The sequence below is a fragment of the Tachyglossus aculeatus genome, chromosome 3 (assembly GCF_015852505.1).
Source record: "Tachyglossus aculeatus isolate mTacAcu1 chromosome 3, mTacAcu1.pri, whole genome shotgun sequence".
In the NCBI taxonomy this organism is placed as follows: domain Eukaryota; kingdom Metazoa; phylum Chordata; class Mammalia; order Monotremata; family Tachyglossidae; genus Tachyglossus; species Tachyglossus aculeatus.
In genome coordinates, this window is record NC_052068.1 from 763,426 (window position 1) to 790,587 (window position 27,162).

The 27,162-nt window shown below is 53.7% G+C and overlaps 1 protein-coding gene across 1 annotated transcript in view; it reads left to right on the plus strand.

Annotated features, from left to right (window-relative positions):
- ZRANB1 (zinc finger RANBP2-type containing 1) overlaps window positions 1–27,162 on the plus strand; it is a 48,857-nt gene that overhangs the window by 19,757 nt on the left and 1,938 nt on the right. Inside the window, exons 2-8 of the mRNA XM_038743772.1 lie at window positions 1,151–1,344; window positions 9,210–9,363; window positions 13,926–13,997; window positions 16,813–17,011; window positions 21,624–21,744; window positions 22,036–22,165; window positions 24,075–24,304. Coding sequence (XP_038599700.1) covers window positions 1,151–1,344; window positions 9,210–9,363; window positions 13,926–13,997; window positions 16,813–17,011; window positions 21,624–21,744; window positions 22,036–22,165; window positions 24,075–24,304 — 1,100 coding nt within the window. The remainder of the gene's footprint in view (window positions 1–1,150; window positions 1,345–9,209; window positions 9,364–13,925; window positions 13,998–16,812; window positions 17,012–21,623; window positions 21,745–22,035; window positions 22,166–24,074; window positions 24,305–27,162) is intronic.

The following is a 27,162-nucleotide window of genomic DNA, read 5'->3' on the forward strand; positions in this document are numbered from 1 at the left end:
GAAAGGCCTCTTGGAAATGACGTGCTTTTCTTCTGACGACGTCCACGTTTTGTTTTCCGTCTCCCCCTTCTAGAGTGTGAGCCCGTTGGTGGGTAGGGACCGTCTCTAGATGTTGCCGACTTCTCCTTCCTGAGCGCTTAGTGCAGTGCTCTGCACACAGTAAGCGCTCAGTAAATACGATTGAATGAATGTCGCCATCATCGAATCCCGACTCCGCCGCATGTCAGCTGTGTGATCTTGGGCAAGCCACTTAACTTCCCTGGGCCTCAGTGACCTCATCTGTAAAATGGGAATGAAGACTGTGAGCCCCACGTGGGACAACCTGATCACTTATGAGAAGCAGCGTGGCTCAGTGGAAAGAGCCCGGGCTTTGGAGTCAGAGGTCGTGGGTTTGAATCCCGGCTCCGCCACCTGTCTGCTGTGTGACCTTGGGCAAGTCACTTAACTTCTCTGAGCCTCAGTTACCTCATCTGTTAAATGGGGATTAAGGCTGTGAGCCCCACGTGGGACAACCTGATCACTTTGTATCCCCCAAGCGCTTAGAACGGTGCTTTACACATAGTAAGCGCTTAACAAATGCCAACATTATTATTATTATTATCTGTAAAATGGGGATGAAGACTGTGAGCCCCACGTGGGACAACCTGATCACCCTGTATCCTCCCCGGCGCTTAGAACAGTGCTTTGCACATAGTAAGCGCTTAACAAATAGGAGAAGCAGCGTGGCTCAGTGGAAAGAGCACGGGCTTTGGAGTCAGAGGTCATGGGTTTGAATCCCGACTCCACCACATGTCTGCTGTGTGACCTTGGGCAAGTCACTTAACTTCTCTGCGCCTCAGTTCCCTCATCTGTAAAATGGGGATGAAGACTGTGAGCCCCACGTGGGACAACTTGATCACCTTGTATCCCCCCAGCGCTTAGAACAGTGCTCTGCACATAGTAAGCGCTTAATAAATGCCATCATCATCATCATCATCATCAACAAATGCCTATTATTAGTAGTAGTAGTAGTATTCATCGAGTGCTTACTATGCCCAGCATGGTGCTAGGTGCTTGGGAAATAGGGGTGTCCGTGGGTGGGTGTTTTTCGTGGCCCGCGACCCACTCTGCTGGTCTTTCTGAGCCTTTTTCTGTGGTTCTGTGGGCGCAGGCGTCGTGGAAGGTGACCTGGCGGCCGTAGAAGCGTACAAGTCGTCGGCGGGAGGAGGAGACATCGCCCGCCAGCTCTCCGCGGACGAGGTGCGCCTCCTGAACCGCCCGTCCGCCTTCGACGTGGGCTACACCCTGGTGCACCTGGCCATTCGCTTTCAGAGGCAGGACATGCTGGCCATCCTGCTGACCGAGGTAGGCGGGAGCTCCTCGGCCCGGCCTCGTGGCTCCACTGGCTCGTTGCCGAAGAAACTCGGGCTCGGGGTCTCCAAGATGGAAGGATCCGGTCACTTTGGCTGGCTGGGTGGTATCCCCCGCACCTGGCAACCTCCCCACCCCTCTCCTCCCTCCCCAGTTGCACCCGCATTTTGGGGAGCAACAGTCAATTCCCCGCCGGCCCCGAGAGACGGCTTAGATCGTCATCAATCGTATTTATTGAGCGCTTACTACGTGCAGAGCACTGTACTAAGCGCTTGGGAAGTGCAAATTGGTAGATGCAGCGAGCTTCGCTGCGGGGCGACCCCGACCGAGGTGGGCTTGCCGCGGCCGCCTTTCTGGGGAGCCCCTGGGGTCTCCGGGCCGACAACGGGGCTACTTCATCGGGGGCCGGCCGCAGGGGAGAGGGTCTTCCTGCCGCAGCCCGGCAGCCTTTGGTATTCCGGCCGCGGGACTTTCAAATTCCCGGCGGGATCCCACGGTCGCTTTGGAACTTGTCCTTTCGTTCATTCATTCATTCAGTCATATTGAGCATTTACTGTGTGCCGAGCACTGTGCTAAGCGCTTGGGAAGTCCAAGTTGGCGACAGAGAGACGGTCCCTACCCAGCAGCGGCCCACGGCCTAGGAGGGGGAGACAAACAACGAAATATATATGTATATATGTTTGTACATATTTATTACTCTATTTATTTTACTTGTTCATATCTATTCTATTTATTTTATTTTGTTCCTATGTCTTCCCCTTTCAGACTGTGAGCCCACTGTTGGGTAGGGACTGTCTCTAGATGTTGCCAATTTGTACTTCCCAAGCGCTTAGTACGGTGCTCTGCACATAGTAAGCGCTCAGTAAATACGATTGATGATGATGAAACAAAACATGTGGACAGGTGTCAAGCCGTCAGAATAAATAGAATGAAAGCTAAGTGCACCCCAGTAACCAAATCAATAGGATAGTAAAATACATACAAGTCAAATAAATAGGGTAATAAATCTGTACAAACATATATAGGTGCTGTGGGGAGGGGATGGAGGTAGGGCAGGGGGGATGGGGAAAAGGAGAGGAAAAAGGGGGCTCAGTTTGGGAAGGCCTCTTGGAGGAGGTGAGCTCTCAGTGAGGCTTTGAAGGGAGGAAGAGGTACATATCTATTCTATTTATTTTATTTTGTTAGTATGTTTGGTTTTGTTCTCTGTCTCCCCCTTTTAGACTGTGAGCCCACTGTTGGGTAGGGACTGTCTCTAGATGTTGCCAATTTGTACTTCCCAAGCGCTTAGTACAGTGCTCTGCACATAGTAAGCGCTCAATAAATACGATTGATGATGATGATGATGATGTGCGGAGGGAGGGCATTCCGGGCCAGGGCGAGGACCGGTGATCACAAATGACTTCGGTAATGGTGGCATCATCATCATCATCATCGGTCATATTTATTGAGCGCTTACTGTGTGCAGAGCACTGTACTAAACGCTTGGGAAGTACAAGTTGGCAACATCTAGAGACAGTCCCTACCCAACAGTGGGCTCACAGTCTAAAAGGGGGTGGCATGTGTTCTTAGCGCACTGCGCTGAGCGCTGAGGTCGAGGCAAGATCCCTGTCCCACACAGGGCTCATGGTCTAAGGGAGAGGGAGAACAGGGGTTTAATTCCCATGGGATAGATGAGAAAACCGAGGCCCGGAGAAGTGAAGCGACTTAGCCGAGGTCCCCCAGCAGAGAAGCAGCGTGGCTCAGTGGAAAGAGCACGGACTTTGGAGTCAGAGGTCACGGGTTCGAGTCCTGGCTCTGCCACTTGTCAGCCGTGTGACTTTGGGCAAGTCACTTCACGTCTCTGGGCCTCAGTTCCCTCATCTGTAAAATGGGGATGAAGACTGTGAGCCCCCTGTGGGACACCCTGATCACCTTGTATACCCCCAGCGCTTAGAACAGTGCCTTGCACATAGTAAGCGCTTAATAAGTGACGTTATTAAGAGAAGCAGCGTGGCTCAGTGGAAGGAGCCCGGGCTTTGGAGTCAGAGGTCACGGGTTCGAACCCCGACTCCGCCACTTGTCTGCTGTGTGACCTTGGGCAAGTCACGTCACTTCTCTGAGCCCGTTACCTCATCTACCTCATTAGAGAAGCAGCGTGGCTCCGTGGAAAGAGCCCGGGCTATGGAGTCAGATGTCATGGGTTCAAATCCTGGCTCTGCCACTTGTCAGCTGTGTGACTGTGGACAAGTCACTTAACTTCTCTGGACCTCAGTTCCCTCATCTGAAAAATGGGGATTAAGACTGTGAGCCCCACGTGGGACAACCTGATCACCTTGTATCTCCCCAGTGCTTAGAACAGTGCTTTGCACATAGTAAGTGCTTAACAAATACCATCATCATCATTATTATTATTATTATCTGTAAAATGGGGATTAAGACTGTGAGCTCCACAGGGGGCAACCTAATCACCATGTAGCCCCCCAGCACTTAGAACAGTGCTTTGCACGTAGTAAGCGCTTAATAAATGCCGTCATTATTATTATTATTATTAAGTGGTGGGGAGCCAGGATTGGAAGCCAGGGGCTCTGACTGCGAGGCCGGTCTCTTTCCGCTCGGTCCTGCTGTTTCTCCAGCTTCTCACGGCCACCCCTCCCTTCTGGGGACAATCAATCAATCGTATTTATTGAGCGCTTACTGTGTGCAGAGCACTTTACTAAGCGCTTAGGAGGCCTTCCCAGACTGAGCCCCTTCCTTCCTCTCCACCTCGTCCCCCTCTCCATCCCCCCCATCTTACCTCCTTCCCTTCCCCACAGCACCTGTATATATATATGTTTGTACATATTTATTACTCTATTTATTTATTTTACTTGTACATATCTATTCTATTTATTTTATTTTGTTAGTATGTTTGGTTTTGTTCTCCATCTCCCCCTGTGAGCACACTGTTGGGTAGGGTCTGTCTCTATATGTTGCCAATTTGTACTTCCGAAGCGCTTAGTACAGTACTCTGCACACAGTAAGCACTCAATAAATACGATTGATGATGATGATGATGATGACAAGTTGGCAACATATAGAGACAGTCCCTACCCAACAGTGGGCTCACAGTCTAAAAGACAAGAGGCGCAACCCCCTGGCCGAGTTCCTGTCCGGGCCGCTCACCCTTTGGGCCGCCCGCCAGCCCTCTGCCCGAGTGCCCATCTGGGCAGGCGCAGTCCACGGGCTGCCCGCGAGCCCTCCGCTGGACTCGCCAGCGTCCGGGAGGTTACAAGGTGATCAGGTTGTCAATCAGTCAATCATATTTATTGAGCGCTTACTGTGTGCAGAGCACTGTACTAAGCGCTTGGGAAGTGCAAGTTGGCAACATCTAGAGACAGTCCCTACCCAACAGTGGGCTCACAGGCTAGAAGGGGGAGACAGACAACAAAACAAAACATACTAACAAACACCCGGCAGATGTCTGGGTGGACCCTTCCTTCCTCTCCCCCTCGTCCCCCTCTCCGCCCCCCATCTTACCTCCTTCCCTTCCCCACAGCACCTGTATATATGTATATACGTCTGTACAGATTTATTACTCTATTTATTTATTTATTTTACTTGTACATATCTATCCTATTTATTTTATTTTGTTAGTATGTTTGGTTTTGTTCTCTGTCTCCCCCTTTTTAGACTGTGAGCCCACTGTTGGGTAGGGACTGTCTTTATATGTTGCCAACTTGGACTTCCCAAGCGCTTAGTCCAGTGCTCTGCACACAGTAAGTGCTCAATAAATACGAGTGATGATGATGATGAAGATGTGCTGGCGGAGCCGGGGGGCACGCAGACGTGAGGGGTCCTGTATGTGGAGAGCCTCTTGGGCGAGGTGGGCCCGTGCCTCCGAGCGGGCCATCAGTGAGAGGTTCAGAGCCTGAGGATCATCATCATCAATCGTATTTATTGAGCGCTTACTATGTGCAGAGCACTGTACTAAGCGCTTGGGAAGTACAAGTTGGCAACATATGGAGACAGTCCCTACCCAACAGTGGGCTCACAGTCTAAAAAGGATCGCAGGCCTTGAAGCCAGCGGGGCCCAAGTGGAGGTGTCAGTCAATCAATCAATCAATCAATCAATCGTATTTATTGAGCGCTTACTGTGTGCAGAGCACTGGACTAAGCGCTTGGGAAGTACAAGTTGGCAACATATAGAGACGGTCCCTACCCAACAGCGGGCTCACGGTCTAGAAGGGGGAGACAGAGAACAAACCATGTTAACAAAATAAAATAAGTAGAATAGATATGTACAAGTAAAATAAATTAATAAATAGAGTAATAAATACGTACAAACATATATACAGGTGCTGTGGGGAAGGGAAGGAGGCAAGGCGGGTGGGGGGATGGAGAGGGGAAGGAGGGGGAGAGGGTCATTCATTCATTCATTCGTATTTATTGAGTGCTTACTGTGTGCAGAGCACTGGACTAAACGCTTAGGAAGTACAAGTTGGCAACATATAGAGACGGTCCCTACCCAACAGCGGGCTCACAGTCTAGAAGGGGGAGACAGAACAAAACAAAACATATTAACAAAATAAAATAAGTAGAAATGTACAAGTAAAATAGAGTAACAAATACGTACAAACGTATATACATATATACAGGTGCTGTGGGGAAGGGAAGGAGGCAAGGCGGGTGGGGGGATGGAGAGGGGAAGGAGGGAGAGAGGGTCATTCATTCATTCATTCGTATTTCTTGAGTGCTTACTGTGTGCAGAGCACTGCACTAAGCGCTTGGGAAGTACAAGTCGGCAACATATGGAGACAGTCCCTACCCAACAACGGGCTCACAGGCTAGAAGGGGGAGACAGACAACAAAACCAAACATGTGGACAGGTGTCAAGTCATCAGAACAAATAGAGTTAAAGCTAAATAATAATAATAGTAATGGCATTTATTAAGCGCTTACTATATGCAAAGCACTGTTCTAAGTGCTGGGGAGGTTACAAGGTGATGAGGTTGTCCCATGTGGGGCTCACCGTCTTAATCCCCATTTTACAGATGAGGTGACTGAGGCACAGAGAAGTTCAGTGACTTGCCCAAAGTCACACAGCTGACAAATGGCCGAGTCAGAATTTGAACCCATGACCTCTGACTCAAAAGCCCGGGCTCTTTCCACTGAGCCATGCTGCTTCTCTAAATGCACATCATTAACAAAATAAATAGAACAGTAGATAGATACGTACTAGTAAAATAGAGTAATAGATCTGGACAAACATATATGCAGGTGCTGTGGGGAGGGGAAGGAGGTGGGCGGAGGAGAGGAAAAAGGGGGCTGAGTGTGGGAAGGCCTCCTGGAGGAGGTGAGCTCTCGGTAGGGCTTTGAAGGGAGGAAGAGAGCCAGCTTGGCGGATGGGCAGAGGGACTGGGGGCATTCCAGGCCTGGGGGAGGACGTGGGCCGGGGGTCGACGGTGGGATGGGCGAGAACGAGGCCCGGTGAGGAGGTGAGCGGCGGCAGAGGAGCGGAGGGTGCGGGCTGGGATGGAGAAGGACAGAAGGGAGCTGAGGTAGGAGGGGGCCAGGGGATGGATGGACAGCCTTGAATCCGAGAGTGAGGAGTTTTTGCTTGATGCGTAGGTTGACAGGCAGCCACTGGAGATTTTTTGACTACGTGCCCGAGGTGGAGTGTGCAGGCGGGAAGCCTCTGGCGGGCGCGGGGCCGCCACGGCTGCCGGCTTCTTGCTGACCCGATGGTCGTCGTCCTTGGTGTGGCTTCCCCGCGGCAGAGGGCTTTCGGGGGGAGCAGAGTTGTCGAGAGGGAGAAGGGGCCGGGTTCCGGATGCCACAGGGTGCCGAGTTCCCGGGGGTGAGAGCCGATGGGCAGCCGGGCCGGCCGTCCCTGCATCCCGGAGGGTCACTGGAGGTGCCCCGCACCCTTGCCGTAGCGGGTGGTTGCCGCCACCGCCGTGGCCTTGTGGACCCTGGAGGGCCTCATCTCTCTCATCCCAGTTCGAGTTGGGCGGGGGCGAGGCCGGGGTCGCATTTGGACTGGGGCCGCGGCCGAGGTTAAGCTGCCCTCCCTCACCCCAGATGGCCATTCATTCATTCATTAGTAACACCTTATTATTGACACGATTCATTCAATCGTATTGATTGAGCGCTTACTGTGTGCAGAGCACTGCACTAAGCGCTTGGGAAGTCCAAGTCGGCAACATAGAGAGACGGTCCCTACCCAGCAGCGGGCTCGCAGTCTAGAAGGGGGAGACAGAGAACAAAACCAAACATACTAACAAAATAAAATAAATAGAATAAATATGTACTAATAAAATAAATAAATATAGAGTAATAAATACGTACAAACATCTATACAAATATACAGGTGCCGTGGGGAGGGGAAGGAGGTAAGGCGGCGGGGGACGGAGAGGGGGATGAAGGGGAGAGGAAGGAGGGGGCTCAGTCTGGGAAGGCCAGTCATTCATTCAATCGTATTTATTGAGCATTTACTGTGTGCTGAGCACTGTACTAAGCGCTTGGGAAGTCCAAGTTGGCAACATAGAGAGACGGTCCCTACCCAACAGTGGGCTCACAGTCTAGAAGAGTGGGCTCACAGTCTAGAAGATATAATAATGATGGCATTTATTAAGCGCTTACTATTTGCAAAGCACTGTTCTAAGCGCTGAGGACGTTACAAAGTGATCAGGTTGTCCCACGGGAGGCTCACAGTCTTAATTCCCCTTATTCACTGCCATGACAGGTGAAGAGCCAGGCCCAACCTATCTCTGTTCATTTCTGGAAAATTACCCGTACGTTTTTTTTTTGCCACTGAATCCCAGAAATACTGCCTGGTAGTTATTTTAATTGAGCCCCTCCTCTGCCTAAGTAGTCCTCCCCGAGGAATACCTTCTCTCAGGAATAGCGCTAATAAAATTTATTAAGTGCCGACTGCGTGCGGAGCACCGAACGAAGCACCGGGGAAATGAAGCCGTCACCTGGAATGCCCTCCCTCTGCCCATCCGCCAAGCTAGCTCTCTTCCTCCCTTCAAGACCCTACTGAGAGCTCACCTCCTCCAGGAGGCCTTCCCAGACTGAGCCCCTTCCTTCCTCCCCGCCTCGTCCCCCTCTCCATCCCCCCATCTTACCTCCTTCCCTTCCCCACGGCACCTGTATATACGTTTGTACATATTTATTACTCTATTTATTTTACTTGTACATATCTATTCTATTTATTTTATTTTGTTAGTATGTTTGGTTTTGTCTCCCCCTTTTAGACTGTGAGCCCGCTGTTGGGTAGGGACTGTCTCTCTATGTTGCCAATTTGTACTTCCCAAGCGCTTAGTACGGTGCTCTGCACACAGTAAGCGCTCAATAAATACGATTGATTGATTGATTGATTGATTGAGTACGGATGAGAATGGGTCCCCGGCCCTCCCGGGGAAAGGGTTTGGACGCCGAGAGTGATGGAAAGCCGAGGGCGAGCGTCAACCTCCCGTAGGCTCTCGGGAAGCACTGTGGCTACCGGGCGGGGCGGTTCCGAGGCCGGCAATCACAAGTGACCGCGGCCCCGGCCTTCCGGAGGCTCGGCTGTTCATTCCTTCATTCCTTCAGTCGTATTTATTGAGCGCTTACGGTGTGCAGAGCACTGTACTGAGCGCTTGGGAAGTACAAGTTGGCAATATATAGAGACGGTCCCTACCCAACAACGGGCTAACAGTCGAGAAGGGGGCTGTTTTGAGGCCAGCGGTCACGGTGGCCACAGCCCAGCCCTAGGCCCAACTTTGCGGGGGCTCGGCCAGTCCAGCCCTGCCGTGGTGGGAAGCTAAAGCCCACGCAGAGCGCCGCGAGGGTGGAGCAGTCGTCCCAGCTGGGACGGCGGGAGCACCGGGGGCTGACAGGTGCGCTCTGTTTTTCAGGTGTCCCAGCACGCTGCCAAGTGCATCCCCGCCATGGCCTGTCCGGAGCTGACCGAGCAGATCCGCCGGGAGGTGGCCGCCTCCCTCCACCAGCGCAAGGGAGACTTCGCCTGCTACTTTCTAACCGACCTCGTGACATTTACGTTACCCGCAGGTAACCACGAACCCACCCCCGTCCCCGGGCTTTTAACAGGCGACGTGGAGGAACGAGAGAGCCTCCCTCCCAAGCGTCGTGCTGCGGCGGCGCTGTCGTAGGTGCCCGGGATTCTAGGCGGGACAGTCCCAGTGGGGCGGTGGCGGCGGCCAAACAAGCCCCCACTGCCCAGCGGTGCGATAGCGGGCCCCCACTCCCGGTCAAAAGGCGGCTGGGATGTCCATCCTTCCGGGGAGCGGGCCCCCTCACCGACTAAGCCCTGGCGTGGCCCCCTCAGGCCGGTCACCTTCCGTCCACCAGTCCGTCCCGACTGGCGAGGCCATCGACAGGACGTGGCCACCGGTTCCGGCATTCCTCAGGGAAGGCCAGGACGTGGTTCGCCGGACGACGTCTGGAGGGTAGTCAAAGAGCGGGGTACTTACTGAGGACCCGCTGGGTGCCATGCATTATTCTAAGCACTTGGAGGTTCACCGGACGACGTCTGGAGGGTAGTCGGAAGAGCGGGGTACTTACTGAGGACCCGCTGGGCGCCACGCATTATTCTAAGCACTTGGAGGTTCGCCGGACGACGTCTGGAGGGTGGTAGGAAGAGCGGGGTACTTACTGAGGACCCGCTGGGCGCCATGCATTATTCTAAGCACTTGGAAGTACACATCTATTCTATTTTGTATATATCTATTCTATTTATTTTATTTTGTTAGTATGTTTGGTTTTGTTCTCTGTCTCCCCCTTTTAGACTGTGAGCCCACTGTTGGGTAGGGACTGTCTCTATATGTTGCCAATTTGTACTTCCCAAGCGCTTAGTGCAGTGCTCTGCACATAGTAAGCGCTCAATAAATACGATTGATGATGATGATGATGGAAGCATAGAAGACAAGCAGTGACACGTCCTCTCTGGTCCTTTCCCCTCTTGTCTCGGGGCATCCCAGCTTCCAGTCTCACCTTGTCAGAGTCCTCCGGATGCCAGGGCAGGTCTGTGCCCTTTTCCCCACCGCAGAGGCGGTTCTAACTTCCGGGTGTCCCGACCCTCACCCGGGATCAACTCCGATCTCCCCCCGCCCCCTGTGTCCTTCCGGGATCGCGGCTCTGAGCCTTACCTGTGTCCTGGTGTCCCAGGAGCATCATTCCCTGCTTCTTGCTTCCAGATGGCCTGGGGGTCTTTTTCCCCAACTATCTGGCTCCCCGCTTCCCCACCCATCCCTCTGCTCCGTTCATTCATTCAAGTGTATTTATTGAGAGCTTACTGTGTGCAGAGCACTGTACTAAGCGTTTGGGAAGTACAAATCGGCAACCTATAGAGACGGTCCCTACCCAACAATGGGCTTGGTTACAAAGCCTGCCTTGTAAGGTATTAATTAAACTTCCCCCGGGAAGGGGCACATAGGAAGGGGTCTCCTGAGCTCCTCTCCCCACTCCTGAGTGTGGGAGCTAGTCGGAGTGACTTTTTAACTTGTACTTCCCAAGCGCTTAGTACAGTGCTCTGCACACAGTAAGCGCTCAATAAATACGATTGATGATGATGATTCTCGAGGGGAGCAGACTACAGAGTGCTAAAAGGCCGGAAGGCAGTACCTTGGGTCTTTCCCCACGGTCGGGTCCTGTCAGAGACTTGGAGTGAGCAGGTCAATCGCTTAGCCGGGTTGAGTGCTTACTGTAATAATAATAATAATAATAATGATGGCATTTAGTAAGTGCTTATTATGTGCAAAGCACTGTTCTAAGCGCTGGGGAGGTTACAAGGTAATAGGTTGTCCCACGGGGGGCTCACAGTCTTAATCCCCATTTTCCAGATGAGGGAACTGAGGCCCAGAGAAGTGAAGTGACTCGCCCAAAGTCACACGGCTGACAATCGGCGGAGCCGGGATTTGAACCCGTGACCTCTGACTCCAGAGTCCGTGCTCTTTTCCCCTGAGCCACGCTGCTTCTCTGCAGCTCTGTGTCCGGAGCTGTGTACTAAGCTCTTAGGAGAGTACAGTAGAACAATATAAGAGAGCCATTCCCTGTCCTCAGTGAGCTTACAGTCTAGAGGGGGAGACAGACATAAGTATAAATAAATAAATTACAGCTGTGTACCTAAGTGCTGTGGGGCTGGGAGGGGAGATGAACAAAGGGAGCAAGTCAGGGTGATTCAGAAGGGATTGTGAGAAGAGGAAAAAAGAGTTTAGTCAGGGAAGGCCTCTTGGAAGAGACGTGCCTTCGGTGGGGCTTTGAAGTGAAGCGGAGAGGCAGCGTGGCTCCGTGGAAAGAGCCCGGGCTTTGGAGTCAGAGGTCATGGGTTCAAATCCCGGCTCCGCCACTTGTCAGCTGTGTGACTTCGGGCAAGTCACTTCACTTCTCTGGGCCTCCGTGCCCTCATCTGTAGAATGGGGATTAAGACTGTGAGCCCCACGTGGGACAACGTGATCACCTTGTAACCTCCCCAGCGCTTAGAACCGTGCTTTGCACATAGTAAGCGCTTAATAAATGCCATCATTATTATTATTAAATGGGGGGAGAGAGGAATTGTCTGTCGGATATGGAGAGAGAGGGCATTCCGGGCCAGAGGCACCATGTGGGCGAGAGGTCGACGGCGACATAGCCGAGATTCATTCATTCATTGGATCGTATTTATTGAGCGCTTACTGTGTGCAGAGCACTGGACTAAGTGCTTGGGAAGTACAAGTTGGCAACCTATAGAGATGGTCCCGACCCAACAACGGGCTCGCAGTCTAGAAGGGGGAGACAAGGTAGCGGTATGGATGGAGAGGAAAGGGCGGATCTTGGCGATGTTGCGGAGGTGAGACCGGCAGGTTTTGGTGACGGATCGGATGTGAGGGGTGAACGAGAGAGCGGAGTCGAGGGTGACACCGAGGTTGCGGGCTTGTGAGATGGGAAGCATGGTAGTGCCGTCAACATAGATGGGTAAGTCAGGGAGAGGACAAGGTTTGGGAGGGAAGACAAGGAGCTCAGTCTTGGACATGTTGAGTTTTAGTTGGCGGGCAGACATCCATGGATGGAGATGTCCTGAAGGCGGGAGGAGACAGAAGATGGAGGTAAAGTGAGAAGGTTAGTATCAGAGGAGCCAAGTGTGCCAGCTGGATCGTAGGAGAGCAGGGAGGTGAGGTAGGAGGGGGGCGAGCTGATTGAGGGCTTTGAGCAGGTCTCGAGGTGGAAGTACAGGAGCCTCGTGGCCGGAGCCTGACAGACAGACATCATCATCATCATCATCAATCGTATTTATTGAGCGCTTACTGTGTGCAGAGCACTGTACTAAGCGCTTGGGAAGTACAAGTTGGCAACATATAGAGATAGTCCCTACCCAACAGTGGGCTCACAGACAGCCAGCTAGCCGCGGGGCTTGTGCCCCGGGCTCCGGCCGGCCGGGACAGGGCAGGGCCCCACGGGCTGGCCCTGGCCGCAGCCCCTGATGGCCATTAGGGCCGGTACCGAATCCTCGACTACTTCGGTCCTCTCCCAAGCGCTTGGCACAGCCCCCTGCCCATGGCAGGGGCTCGGTAAATGGTCCTAAAGTTGTGGTTAGGGAGCCTAGTGGAACGGAGTGTGGAGAAGCAGCACGACTCAGTGGAAAGAGCCCGGGCTTTGGAGTCAGAGCTCAGGGGTTCAAATCCCGGCTCCGCCAGTTGTCAGCTGGGTGACTTTGGGCAAGGCACTTCACTTCTCTGGGCCTCAGTTCCCTCATCTGGAAAATGGGGATTAAGACCGTGAGCCCCCCGTGGGACAGCCTGATCCCCTTGTAACCTCCCCAGTGCTTCGAACAGTGCTTGGCACATAGTAAGCGCTTAATAAATGCCATCATTATTATTATTATCTAGGCCTTCCAAGTCCACTTTATGACTTCTTCCTGGGGAGAAAGAGGGAATGGACGGAGGGAGGGAGCGAGCGAGGGGATGGGCGTGTGATTCTCCAGCCTGCCTTTTTCCCTTTACTTTTTTATCGCGGCTACTGAAATATGGGCCGCTCACTTCACGCGCCCTCCTGTTTTTTAGTTTTCCTTCGTAGTTTTTACATAACTTTCAGCTCTTTCTTTCTGTTTTGCCTATTGCCTCTGGGCCTCAAGGATTTATGAATCTCTTTTCCTCCGATCAAAAATCGATTTCTCCCTTTTGGAGCAAGTCGCCATTGCCACTCCTTCCACCCTCTACTGACTCCGCTGTGGCTTGGAACGGCTCTACCATTTGCCTGCGCTACCCTGAGCGGTTTTTTCTTGACTGGGTCGGCCCCCGGACCTGGAGGCAGCCGCAGTCCTGTGGCCGGTCGACGGAGGCCCTGGATCGCGGGGACTTGGGGACGAAGATCCAAAGGAGGATCCGAGTTCTTCAGGCCGGGCCTATCCCAGGGGGAGGGAGGCTTTTCCCCTGGGAATCGCAGAGGGTCCCCAGCGTCGGGGGCCGGGGGTGAGGCCTCTTGGGACCGAGGCCGCGCTGCGGAAAGCCGGCCCGTGAACGTCCCTGGGTGGTGACTGCGGGGGTGAAGGAGCTTGGGACGATGTGGGTGTCGTCGTGAAAGCCGGCACCTTTAACCCGGTGAAACCTCCTCGTAACGCACCGTGATTTCCCCTGCAGACATCGAAGACCTGCCTCCGACGGTCCAGGAAAAGCTGTTTGACGAAGTGCTCGATCGGGATGTTCAGAAAGGTGAGCTCGAGGTACCAGGTGGGAGGGTGGTGCTGGTGTAGTCGCACATTCATTTCAGTCATTCAGTCCTGTTTATTGAGCGCTTACTGTGTGCTAAGCGCTTGGGAAGTAAGTCGGCAACGTGTAGAGACGGTCCCTACCCGACAGCGGGCTCGCAGTCTAGAAGGGGGAGACGGACAACAAACCAAAACAAGTAGATAGGTGTCAGTACCATCAGAATAAGTAGAATTATAGCTATGTGCACATCATTGATAAAAGAAATAGAGTAATAAATATGTACAAATAAAATAAATGGAGTAATAAATATGTACAAATTTATACAAGTGCTTTGGGGAGGGGGGCGATGGGGAAGGGAGGAGGCGGAGAGGAATTTTGTTAGTATGTTTGGTTTTCTTCTCTGTCTCCCCCTTTTAGACTGTGAGCCCACTGTTGGGTAGGGACCGTCTCTATATGTTGCCAACTTGTACTTCCCAAGCGCTTAGTACAGTGCTCTGCACACAGTAAGGGCTCAATAAATACGATTGATTGATTGATTGAATAAGTGGTGGTGGGGGGGGGGGGTTAGTCCGGGAAGGCCTCCTGGAGGAGGTGAGCTCTCAGTAGGAGAGGAGGCTCACAGGCCGGAGGCTTTCCACCGTGGTAGAAATGGAACCCCTGGGACCCCAGGCTTTCACCTGGAGATCTGGTCTCCTTCTGCCAATACTGAGCTTCGTCTTCCCCTTCCCCTTCCCTCATCACCACACATGAAAATTAGCACGCGCCCACTCTCTTCTCTCTTACCTTCAACCTCCTTGGGGAGCAGAGCAGGAGTAGCAGGAACAAGTAGCGAGAATGGAACCCGCCTCTGCCACGGCCTCCCTCCCTCACCCCCGGGGTCTTCGGTGAACCCCCCGAGGCCCTTAAGGAGGGGTTTTGTGCTCGTCGAGGGGGAAATTTCCAAGGAACTGGCGACGAGGGCAATGGCCAGTTCTGGGTTCTCCCTCGCTGCCGCTGGTTTGGCTCCTGCGGGGTTCCAGGACCTCCCTGGAGTTTGATTTCCCGCTTTCCTTTGGTCCTTTCTTCTAGACTGCGAGCCCACTGTTGGGTAGGGACCGTCTCTATATGTTGCCAACTTGTACTTCCCAAGCGCTTAGTCCGGTGCTCTGCACACAGTAAGCGCTCAATAAATACCATTGAATGAATGAAGGAACGAAAATCCTGGCCACCAGCATGCTCTGCTTTGTTATAGGAAGCTTCTTTTTGAATTACTGACGGGAACGTATGTCTCCGTTTCGTTTCTGTATGTAGCCGTGCCCTTGGCACCGTAGTAGTAACGTCGGGGTATTTGTTAAGCGCTTACTGTGTGCCAAGCGCTGGGGGAGGTACAGGATAATCGGGCCGGACGCAATCCCTGTCCCTCACGGGTTTCATGGTCTAAGGGAGAGGGAGGACAGGTATCAATCAATCAATCAGTCGATCATATTTATTGAGCGCTTACTATGTGCAGAGCACTGTACTAAGCGCTTGGGAAGTACAAATTGGCAACATATAGAGACAGTCCCTACCCAACATTGGGCTCACAGTCCAAAAGGGGGAGACAGAGAAAAAAAAAAACCAAACATACTAACAAAATAAAATAAATAGAATAGATATGTACAAGTAAAATAAATAAATAGAGTAATAAATCTGTACAAACATATATACATATATACAGGTGCTGTGGGGAAGGTATTTTATCCCCATTTGCCACATGAGGAAACTGAGGCTTCGAGAAGCTTAGGGACTTGTCCAAAGTCACACGGCAGGCAAGGAGTAGAGCTGGGATTAGACCCCATCCTCCTGCTTACGCTCCCTAGTAGGCCACACTGCTTCTCAGGTTCTGCCAGCCAGGCGGGCCTCTCTCCAAAAACCTGGCTTCTTGAGCAAAAGTCCCGCCGGCGTCTCGGCCCACCCGGTTGCCCCTGTGAGTCTTGAGCAGATGAGTCCATTGCCTTTCCCGCTTCCGGGAATACCCGCAGACAGCGTGTGACTTCGGATCCCCTCTCTCCGTCTGGGATGCTCTTTTCGCCCCCGCAGATGCACTCAGTCATCTTGTGTGGGTTTTGGTGCCAGGCGGGAGATGACCCGGGGTGGGGCTGTGAGGCTGTTCCATCATCATTCATTCATTCATTCATTCAGTGGTATTTATTGAGCGCTTACTGTGTGCAGAGCACTGGACTAAGCGCTTGGGAAGTCCAAGTTGGCAACATATAGAGACGGTCCCTACCCAACAGCGGGCTCGCGGTCTAGAAGAAAGGACCAAAGGAAAGTGGGAAATCAAACTCCAGGGAGGTCCTGGAACCCCGCAGGAGCCAAACCAGCGGCAGCAAGGGAGACCCCAGAACTGGCCATTGCCCTCGTCGCCAGTTCCTGGGAAATTTCCCCCTCGACGAGCGCAAAGCCCCTCCTTAAAGGCCTCGGGGGGTTCACCGGAGACCCCGGGGGTGAGGGAGGAAGGCCGTGGCAGAGGCGGGTTCCATTCTCGCTCCTTGTTCCTGCTACTCCTGCTCTGCTCCCCAAGGAGGTTGAAGGCAAGAGAGAAGAGATTGGGCGCGTGCAAATTTTCATGTGTGGTGATGAGGGAAGGGCGAAGGGGAAGAGGAAGCTCGGTATTGGCATCATCATCATCAATCGTATTTATTGAGCGCTTACTGTGTGCAGAGCACTGTACTAAGCGCTTGGGAAGTACAAATTGGCAACAAATGTTGGCAACAAATCGGCCATCCCCCTCCTTGTCTTGCCCTGGGGGCCCCTCGGGCCGAGCCGCGCGGGTAACCGTGTTTTCAATACCCCCTAGAGCTGGAAGAAGAGTCGCCCATCATCAACTGGTCTTTGGAGCTGGCCAGCCGCCTGGACAGCCGGCTCTACGCGCTCTGGAACCGGACCGCGGGGGACTGCTTGCTCGACTCGGTGCTGCAGGCCACCTGGGGCCTCTTCGACAAGGACTCCGTGCTGCGGAAAGCCCTGCACGACAGCCTGCACGACTGTTCGCATTGGTGAGCACCCCGCGCCCCCGGGCCTCGCCTCCCCCTGACCCGCGGGGTCTCTCCTGGGGAGCGGAAACGGAAACGCACCGACCTTCGCTTTGGTTTGTATGGCGCCGCCCCGAGATGCCCAGGCAGAGTAATAATAATAATAATAATGATGGCATTTATCAAGCGCTTACTACGTGCAGAGTACTGTTCTAAGCACTGGGGAGGCTACAAGGTGATCAGGATGTCCCACGGAGGGCTCACAGTCTCAATCCCCATTTTACAGCTGAGGTCACTGAGGCCCAGAGAAGTGAAGTGACTTGCCCAAAGTCACCCAGCTGACACGTGGCAGAGTCGGGATTTGAACGCGTGACCTCTGACTCCAAAGCCCGGGCTCTTTCCACTGAGCCACGCTGCATCTCTAATGGGCAAGGGGGCTAGGAAAGGGGCCCCTCCAAACGGGCCGCCTAACTCGTAAACCGCCCCAGCCGGCTGAACGCCCGACGGAGGACTAATCAATCAATCAATCGATCGTATTTATTGAGCACTTATTGTGTGCAGAGCACTGTACTAAGCGCTTGGGAAGTCCAAGTTGGCAACATATAGAGACAGTCCCTACCCAACAGTGGGCTCACATCATCATCATCATAATCAATCGTATTTATTGAGCGCTTACTGCGTGCAGTGCACTGTACTAAGCGCTTGTGAAGTACAAGTTGGCAACGTATAGAGACAGTCCCTACCCAACAGTGGGCTCACAGTCTAAAAGGGGGAGACGGAGAACAAAACCAAACATATCAACGAAATAAAATAAATAGAATAGATATAAGAACATAAGAGCGTGTCGTGGGATCTCAGGGCGCTGTGTGACGACGGTGCCGCTCATCCACCAAGGAGGAGACGGGCTGTAATGGCGTGGAAGGAAACCCAGGTCATGGAGCGGCCTGCGCCGAGGGGCAACCGAAAACTCACTTCGACACAGACCCAAGTGTTACCGCGGGATCCTGTCGCTTGGGCAACACACTGAGGTGGACGACGAAGTAGAAAATGGGACGGAGAAGGCCAGCACCTCCTTTGGGCGCTGGGCCGAGTGTGGGTTCAGACAGAAGGCCAACAGAGCCGGGGTGTCGTCCGATCGGGATCGGGAATCCCGGGCCCCGTCGCATCCGGCGCTTGGAGCGGTTCCACCGGCGTCGCCGAAGGGCTGGTCTCCACGTCAGGCGGCGGGACGAGCTCGCCAACGGCGGTGTCCCGCGTCGTCGGTGGTCTCCCGGCACTGGAGCTCTGCTCCTCTCATAAAGCAGCTAAGCCGGGTGCGAGGGGCACGAACGGCGGCGGGGTGGCACCGTCCACCACACCCTCAGGAACCTGGAGTCTGACGTTCTGCCCGCCTGTACCCACGCAGCGCCCGACTGATGCTTTGGTTTTATTTTGTGTGTTCGTCCTCGCCCTTTAGGTTGTGTCAGGGTTCATTCATTCAGTCGTATTTATTGAGCGCTTACTGTGTGCAGAGCACTGTACTTTTATTGGTTTCATTGCTCCTCGTGTACCTGTCACCGGTCCTCACTCTCCACTTAAATTTTCCTAGATTGGGAACCTGTTGAGGGCCAGGGGCCTTATCGGTGCACAGTCTCCCAGCGCTTAGTACAGCGGAAATACTAAGGTTGCTGTTATTACTGCTGCGGCTACTACTGGTAAAACAAGGTTTCTGGCGATGCTGCGTCCCAACTGAAAACTGGGAGTAACTTCCTGAGATGCCCTGCTAGCAGGGAAACTTGATATGGAAAGAGACAATCAATCAGTTCATTCATTCATTCATTCATTGAGCGCTTACTGTGTGCAGAGCACCGTACTAAGCGCTTGGGAAGTACAAGTTGGCAACATAGAGAGACGGTCCCTACCCAACAGTGGGCTCACAATCAGTGGTATTTATTGAGCACTTGGTGTTTATGGAGCAGTCAGTCAACCCGCCGTATTTATTGAGCGTGTACTACGGGCTGAGCGCTGCACTGAGAGCTTGGGGAGAGTCCAGTATAGCAGAGTCGGTAGACACGTTCCCTGCCCAAAATGTTTAGCTTAGAGCAGTGTACTAAGCACTTGGGAAAGTACAGTACAACACGGTTGGTAATAATAATAATAATAATGTTGGTATTTGTTAAGCGCTTACTATGTGCCAAGCACCTGGATCGAGCACAGGGCTGGGAGTCAGAAGGTCCTGGGTTCCGATCCCGGCTCCGCCACTTGTCTGCCGTGTGACCTTGGGCCAGTCACTTCACTTCTCTGGGCCTCAGTTACGTCATCTGGAAAATGGGGATGGAGGCTGTGAGCTCCATGTGGGACAGGGACTGTGTCCAGCCCGATTTGCTTGTATAATAATAATAATAATAATGATGACGTTTATTAAGCGCCCGGATTATTGGTCGTCGGTTGCCAAAGAGGCAACGCTGGGTGGCTCAGCTGCTTGCCGTGAATGATGTTGATGATGATGGCATTTATTAAGCGCTTACTATGCGCAAAGGACCGTTCTGAGCGCTGGGGAGGTTACAAGGTGATCAGGTTGTCCCACGGAGGGCTCGCAGTCTTAATTCCCATTTTCCAGATGAGGGAACTGAGGCCCAGAGAAGTGAAGTGACTTGCCCAAAGTCACCCAGCTGACAATTGGCGGAGCCGGGATTTGAACCCATGACCTCTGACTCCAAAGCCAGGGCTCTTTCCACTGAGCCACGCTACTTCTCTTGTGTCCACCTCAGAGCCTAGTATCTAGTAAGAACTTAACCGATATTGCAATTATTATTATTTTTATGTGATCCCTACAGTCAGCATGACAAGGGACATCCTTGTTGTGGACCCACGGTGATTGGGTCAGTGGACCCCGCATAGGCCTTTTCAGCCACACGTGCACTCAATCAATCAATCAATCGTATTTATTGAGCGCTTACTGTGTGCAGAGCACTGTACTAAGCGCTTGGGAAGTACAAGTCGGCAACACGTAGAGACACTCGGAGGTGAATTCACCATCGATGGTGCCATTTTCTCCCAATCGGTCAATTGATGGTATTTATTGAGCGTTAACTGTACTGTACTGAGTGCTTGGGAGAGGACAGCGGTGTTGGTGACACCGTTCCCTGCCCACAGTGAGCTCAAAGTCTAGGGGACAGCCGTCTCTCTAATGCTATCATCATCATCATCATCAATCGTATTTATTGAGTGCTTACTACGTGCAGAGCACTGTACTAAGCGCTTGGGAAGTACAAATTGGCAACATATAGAGACAGTCCCTACCCAACAGTGGGCTCACAGTCTAAAAGGGGGAGACAGAGAACAAAACCAAACATACTAACAAAATAAAATAAATAGAATAGATATGTACAAGTAAAATAAATAAGTAGAGTAATAAATATGTACAAACATATATACGTATATACAGGTGCTGTGGGGAAGGGAAGGAGGTAAGATGGGGGGATGGAGGGGGGACGAGGGGGAGAGGAAGGAAGGGGCTCAGTCTGGGAAGGCCTCCTGGAGGAGGTGAGCTCTCAGCAGGGCCTTGAAGGGAGGAAGAGAGCTATGCTATGGGAAGTGGCGAAGCCTTAACGCGCTCTGAGTGTAATGGGGAGCGTCTTACTAAAAGAGGTCTTCCCACCTAAACTCTCATTTCTCCTTCTCCCGCTCCCTTTTGTGTCCCCCTTGCACTTGGAAATGAATCCTTTACTCACCCCTCCCTCATTCCCACAGCACTTACCCACAGATCCGAATTCATATTTCTCCCCCTTTTAGACTGTGAGCCCACCGTTGGGCAGGGACTGTCTCTAGATGTTGCCAAGTTGTACTTCCCAAGCGCTTAATACAGTGCTCTGCACATAGTAAGCGCTCAATAAATAAGATTGATGATGATGATGATGACTGTCTCTATATGTTGCCAACTTGTACTTCCCAAGTGCTTAGTACAGTGCTCTGCACACAGTAAGCGCTCAATAAATGTGATTGATGATACTCACGTCCATCTTCCCCTCTAGACCGTCCCCTTCTTGTGGGCAGCGAATGTTATACCAACTCTGTTTTCTTTCATTCTCCCGAGCGCTAAGTGCAGTGCTCTGCACACCGTAAGCTCTCAGTCAGTATGACGGACTTATGGGGAGAAGAAAACGAATCAGGGAAAGCCTCCAGGGGAAGGTGGGATTTCTCAAGGATTGACTGAAATCAGAGAAACTGGAGTTGAAAGTGTGGCGGGGCCCTGCCCGCCGCGGGCGCCCAGTAAATGCCACGGCCGCTGCCGCTTCCCGACTGTGACCGCTCCAGCGGGCCGGGACGAGAGCCACGTCCAGCGTGGCCTGTTGTCCCTGGAGCGTGAGGCGGTGAGGACGTGACAGGACGTGGCCGTGTCCTGGATGGTCCGGTTGCACGCCCTCGCCGAGGACCCCCTTTCCTTGTCGCTCCCTCTGGTCTCCCGGTTTCCCACCCCTCCATCACTGGGGGCATTCCCTCCTCTCTGCAAGCGGCCGGCGGCCCGGTCAGCGGCGGCCGTCCGGCGTTATCTCTGCGGGGAGGCTCCTCCCTCCCCTACGAGGTTGCCGTCGCCCAGCGAGGGAGCGGCGCGGAGCGCCGCTGATCCCGACTGAGATGGGTCTTCTCCCTCCAGGTTCTATCCACGCTGGAAAGAGTGGGAATCCTGGTATTCGCAGAGCTTTGGGTTACACTTTTCCCTGCGGGAGGAGCAGTGGCAGGAGGACTGGGCGTTCATCCTCTCTCTGGCCAGCCAGGTAAGGCCGCCGCCGTCCCGTCCGGTCCGGTCCCGTCCGCGCCCTCTCCAGAGCCGCCCGCTCTGGAGGACCGTGCCGTGGCCCCCGGGGAAGGTTGGGGGGCACCCCCCGTCCTCTCGATCCGAACCGGCGGCCCCCGGCCTCATCCTGGGCCCACCCCGTGCCCCCATCACCGCGAGCGTTTCACGCTCCGCACACAGTAAGCGCTCAATAAATACGATGGACTGAATGAATGTGCCACTCCCGGCACCGTGGGAAGCTTAAAGGTGCCATTCCCGTTCTCTGTTCCAGCCCGGAGCCAGCTTGGAGCAGACGCACATTTTCGTACTTGCACATATTCTCCGACGTCCCATTATAGTGTACGGAGTCAAATACTATAAGAGCTTCCGAGGAGAAACTCTCGGGTACACGCGCTTTCAAGGTAAGCGACCGTTACCCACCCTGATAGGTAGAGAGATGGTCCGTTAGCGCTGGGAGCGCGGTGCCTTGGGAGGACTCGAGCGCAAAGGTGACACAGGAGAATTGAAATGGGACTAGTGACAGAGAGGAGGTGAGAAATTAGGCAGGGAAGGAGGTGTGATTTCAAAAGGGCTTTTTGAAGATGGGGAGAAGGGGGCCATCCACCAGTTGTGAAGGGGGAGGGAGTCCCGGGAAGATGGGAGCAAGGAGTCAGTGGCCAGAGATGAGATGGAGGCCCAGTGAGCAGGTTGGCGCTGGAGGAGCCAAGAGTGCGGTCCCGGTGGCTTTGGGAGAAGAGGAAGAAGGAAAGGGAGCTGAATGGATGCCGTAAAATCAAGGGTGAGGAGTCTCTGCTTGATGCCGAGGCGGCTGGGCCAGAGTTGGAGGTTTTTGGAGCAGCGGGGGGATATTCATTCATTCATTGTCATATTTATTGAGCGCCTGCTGTGTGCAGAGCACTGGACTAACCGCTTGGGAAGTACAAGTTGGCAACATATAGAGACGGTCATTCATCCATTCAGTCGTATTTATTGAGCACTTACTGTGTGCAGAGCACTGGACTAGGCGCTTGGGAAGTACAAGTTGGCAACTTATAGAGACGGTCATTCATCCATTCAGTCGTATTTATTGAGCGCTTACTGTGTGCAGAGCACTGGACTAGGCGCTTAGGAAGTACAAGTTGGCAACTTATAGAGACGGTCATTCATCCATTCAGTTGTATTTATTGAGCGCTTACTGTGTGCAGAGCACTGGACTAAGCGCTTGGGAAGTACAAGTTGGCAACATAAAGAGACGGTCATTCATTCATTCATTCAATCGTATTTATTAAGCGCTTACTGTGTGCAGAGCACTGGACTAAGCGCTTGGGAAGTACATGTTGGCAACATAAAGAGACGGTCATTCATCCATTCAGTCGTATTTATTGAGCGCTTACTGTGTGCAGAGCACTGGACTAAGCGCTTGGGAAGTACAAGTTGGCAACATAAGAGACGGTCATTCATTCATTCATTCAATCGTATTAAGCGCTTACTGTGTGCAGAGCACTGGACTAAGCGCTTGGGAAGTCCAAGCTGGCAACACATAGAGCCGGTCCCTACCCAACAACGGACTCACAGTCTAGAAGGGGGAGACGGACAACAAAACAAAACATGTGGACGGGTGTCAAGTCGTCAGAACAAATAGAAATAAAGCTAGATGCACATCCAGTGCTGTTCAGACCGGTGGGTTCCCAGTCTGTGTCCTCTAAGAATATTTATATTTCTTTTTTCACTGGGCGCCACACTGAGACTGAGTTCTCAATTAGCCGGCTCATGCCGTCCCTACCCAACAACGGGCTCACAGTCTAGAAGGGGGAGACGGACAACAAATCAGAACAGGTGGACAGGTGTCAAGTCGTGCGGGATGGTGTTTTAGGAGAATGATGTGGGCAGGAGAGCGAAACGTGAACTAGAGAGGGGAGAGGTCCGAAGGTAGGGAACTCAGCGAGGAGGAGGATGCAATAGTTGTTGGGGGGAGAGGGGGCCTGGACCATTGTGGGAGCAGCTTGGCCAGGGGAAAAGGGGCAGGGGCCGGAGATGTTGGGAAGGAAGGGAAGAACCTGGGGAATCTGGTGCCCGAATTCGAGAGAGATGCAGGTTTGTGGGGCGCGGAGGGCGGTGGTGGTGGCGTGACATGCCACGGTTGTGAACTTGTGACATGAGGAGGATGGGGGCGGTCAACGTGCTGCCACAGTCGCGGACTCGTGAGGCGGGGAGGGCGGCGGTGGTCGTGCGATGCCGCCGGCGAGATGGGGAGGTGAATGGGATTCCCCCTCTCCTCCCCGATGGGGTCCATCTCCCCTGACCCCCTGCCGTTCTCCCGTGGGTTGCCAGGCGTCTACCTGCCGCTGCTGTGGGAGCAGAGTTTCTGTTGGAAAAGCCCCATCGCGTTGGGCTACACGCGGGGCCACTTCTCGGCCCTGGTCGCCATGGAGAACGACGGCTACGGGCACCGCGGGGCGGGCGCGCACCTCAACACCGACGATGACGTCACCATCACTTTCCTGCCCCTGGTGGATAGCGAGCGCAAGCTGCTGCACATCCACTTCCTCTCCGCTCAGGAGGTGAGGGGCCGGGCCGGGCCGCCCCCCGAATCCCTCGCTCCGGAACACGCTCCTGAGGTGCCGGACGGGGGCCCGTCGGGCTGCTCCCCTCCTCCCCTCCTTCCCTCTTCCCTTCTTCCTTTCCTCCCTTCCTCCCCTCCTTCCCTTCCTCCCCTCCTCCCCTCCTTCCCTCCTCCCCTCCTTCCCTTCCTCCCCTCCTCCCCTCTTCCTTCCTTCCCTTCCTCCCCTCCTTCCCTTCCTCCCTTCCTCCCCTCCATCTCCCCTCCTTCCCTTCCTTCCCTTCCTCCCCTCCTTCCCTTCCTCCCCTCCTCCCCATCTCCCCTCCTTCCCTTCCTTCCCTTCCTCCCCTCCTTCCCTTCCTCCCCTCCTCCCCAACTCCCCTCCTTCCCCTCCTCCCCTTCCTCCCCTCCTCCCCTCCTTCCCCCCTCCCCTCCTCCCCTCTTCCTTTCCTCCCTTCCTTCCCTCCTCATTCCCTTCCTCCCCTCCTTCCTTTCCTCCCCTCCTTCCCTTCCTCCCCTCCTCCCCTCTTCCTTTCCTCTCCTCCTTCCCTCCTCCCCTCCTTCCCTTCCTCCCCTCCTCCCCTTCCTCCCCTCCTCCCCTCCTTCCCCCCTCCCCTCCTCCCCTCTTCCTTTCCTCCCTTCCTTCCCTCCTGGTTCCCTTCCTCCCCTCCTTCCTTTCCTCCCCTCCTTCCCTTCCTCCCCTCCTTCCCTCCTCCCCTCTTCCTTTCCTCTCCTCCTTCCCTCCTCTCCTCCTTCCCTCCTCTCCTCCATCCCTCCTCTCCTCCTTCCCTCCTCCCCTCCTCTCCTCCTCCCCTCCTTCCCTCCTTCCCTCCTCCCCATCCTGCTGCACCACCCCACCCTCCGTCCCCATTTCTCACCCCCTTCCATCCACCGGGGTCGAGAGTCCAAATTGTCCTAGCCGGCTTCTATTCAGAATGGGAGAAAGAGTAAAATCCATTCATTCATTCATTCATTCATTCAATCATATTGAGCACTTACTGTGTGCAGAGCACTGGACTAAGCGCTTGGGAAGTACAAGCTCCCCCTTCTAGACTGTGAGCCTGCTGTTGGGTAGGGACCGTCTCTATATGTTGCCAACTTGGACTTCCCAAGCGCATAGTACAGTGCCCTGCACACAGTAAGCACTCAATAAATACGAATGAATGAATGAATAAATATGATTGAATGAATGAATACAAGTCGGCAACATATAGAGACAGTCCCTACCCAACAGCGGGCTCACAGCCTAGAAGGGGGTGACAGACAACAAAACAAAACATGGAGACAGGTGTCAAAGTCGTCAGAACAAATAGAATTAAAGCTAGATGCACATCATTAACAAAATAGAATAGTAAATATGTAAAAGTAAAATAGTCATAACTGTAATAATAATAATGGCATTTATTAAGCGCTTAGTATGTGCAAAGCACTGTTCTAAGCACTGAATAATGATGGATATTTGTTAAGCACTTATTATGTGCAGAGCACTTTTCTAAGCGCTGAGGGGCATACAAGGTGATCAAGTTGTCCCCCGTGGGTCTCACAGTCTTCATCCCCATTTTACAGGTGAGGTCACTGAGGCTCAGGGAAGTGAAGTGACTTGCCCAAGGTCACACAGCAGACATGTGGCAGAGTCGGGATTCGAACCCATGACGTCTGACTCCAAAGCCCGGGCTCTTTCCACTGAGCCACGCTGCTTCTCAAGTGCTATGGGGAGGGGAAGGAGGTAGGGCCAGGGGGATGGGGAGGAGGAGAGGAAAAAGGGGACAGTTTTGGGAAAGTCTTCTAGACTGTGAGCCCGCTGTTGGGTAGGGACCGTCTTTACATATTGCCAACTTGGACTTCCCAAGCGCTTAGTCCAGTGCTCGGCACACAGTAAGCACTCAATAAATACGATTGAATGGGAAGGCCTCTTGGAGGAGGTGAGCTCTCAGTCGACTCCAGACTCCATAAGGAAGCAGCGTGGCTCAGTGGAAAGAGCCCGGGCTTTGGAGTCAGAGGTCACGGGTTCAAATCCCGGCTCCGCCAATTGTCAGCTGGGTGACTTTGGGCAAGTCACTTCACTTCTCTGGGCCTCAGTTACCTCATCTGTAAGACTGTGAGCCCCCCGTGGGGCAACCTGATCACCTTGTAACCTCCCCAGCGCTTAGAACAGTGCTTTGCACATAGTAAGCGTTTAATAAATGCCATCATCATCATCATAAGGAGGGATTTCCCGAGCGCCGCTTAGAGGGGTGGGGGAGAGCACAGCCCCCGTCGAAGAAGGGAGCGGGGGGTCGGTCCTGTCGGCTCCGGGCCTCTTCCTCCCAGCCCGGGCTGCCCCATCCCGGATCCCGGCACCTAGCCCGCTGCTCCGCGCAGCGTGTGTCGGAGGCTAACCGGGAGCTCGTTGGGGCCACCCGACCCCAGGCGCCCCGTAGCCAAACCCCCAGGACCGATCTGGCTTCCGCCCTGCCCCATGCAGAAAATATCGCCATGGCAGCGGTCGCCCCGTCGGCCAAGGGAAGCGCTTGAAAGCCCATCTTGTGCGGAGCCCTCCTCGGGCGAACGCCTTAGCCCCCTGCCCGCGTTCATTCATTCATTCAATCCATCGTATTTACTGAGCGCTTCCTGTGTGCGGAGCACTGGACTAAGCGCTTGGGAAGTCCAAGTTGGCAACATAACCCCCCTCACAATCCCCCGCCCTCAAGGAGCTTACGATCTGGCACGCACCCGGTAGGAAAGCCGCCGGCCAGGCCGCCGAGACCCCAGGCGGGCGGACGGGCCGGGCAGCTGCCACCGTATTTCCCTCCGCGGGGGAGTTTAGCGCGCCCGGGCCCCCGTCGGCGGGCACCGATGGGAGCGCGTCTCCCCCTCTCC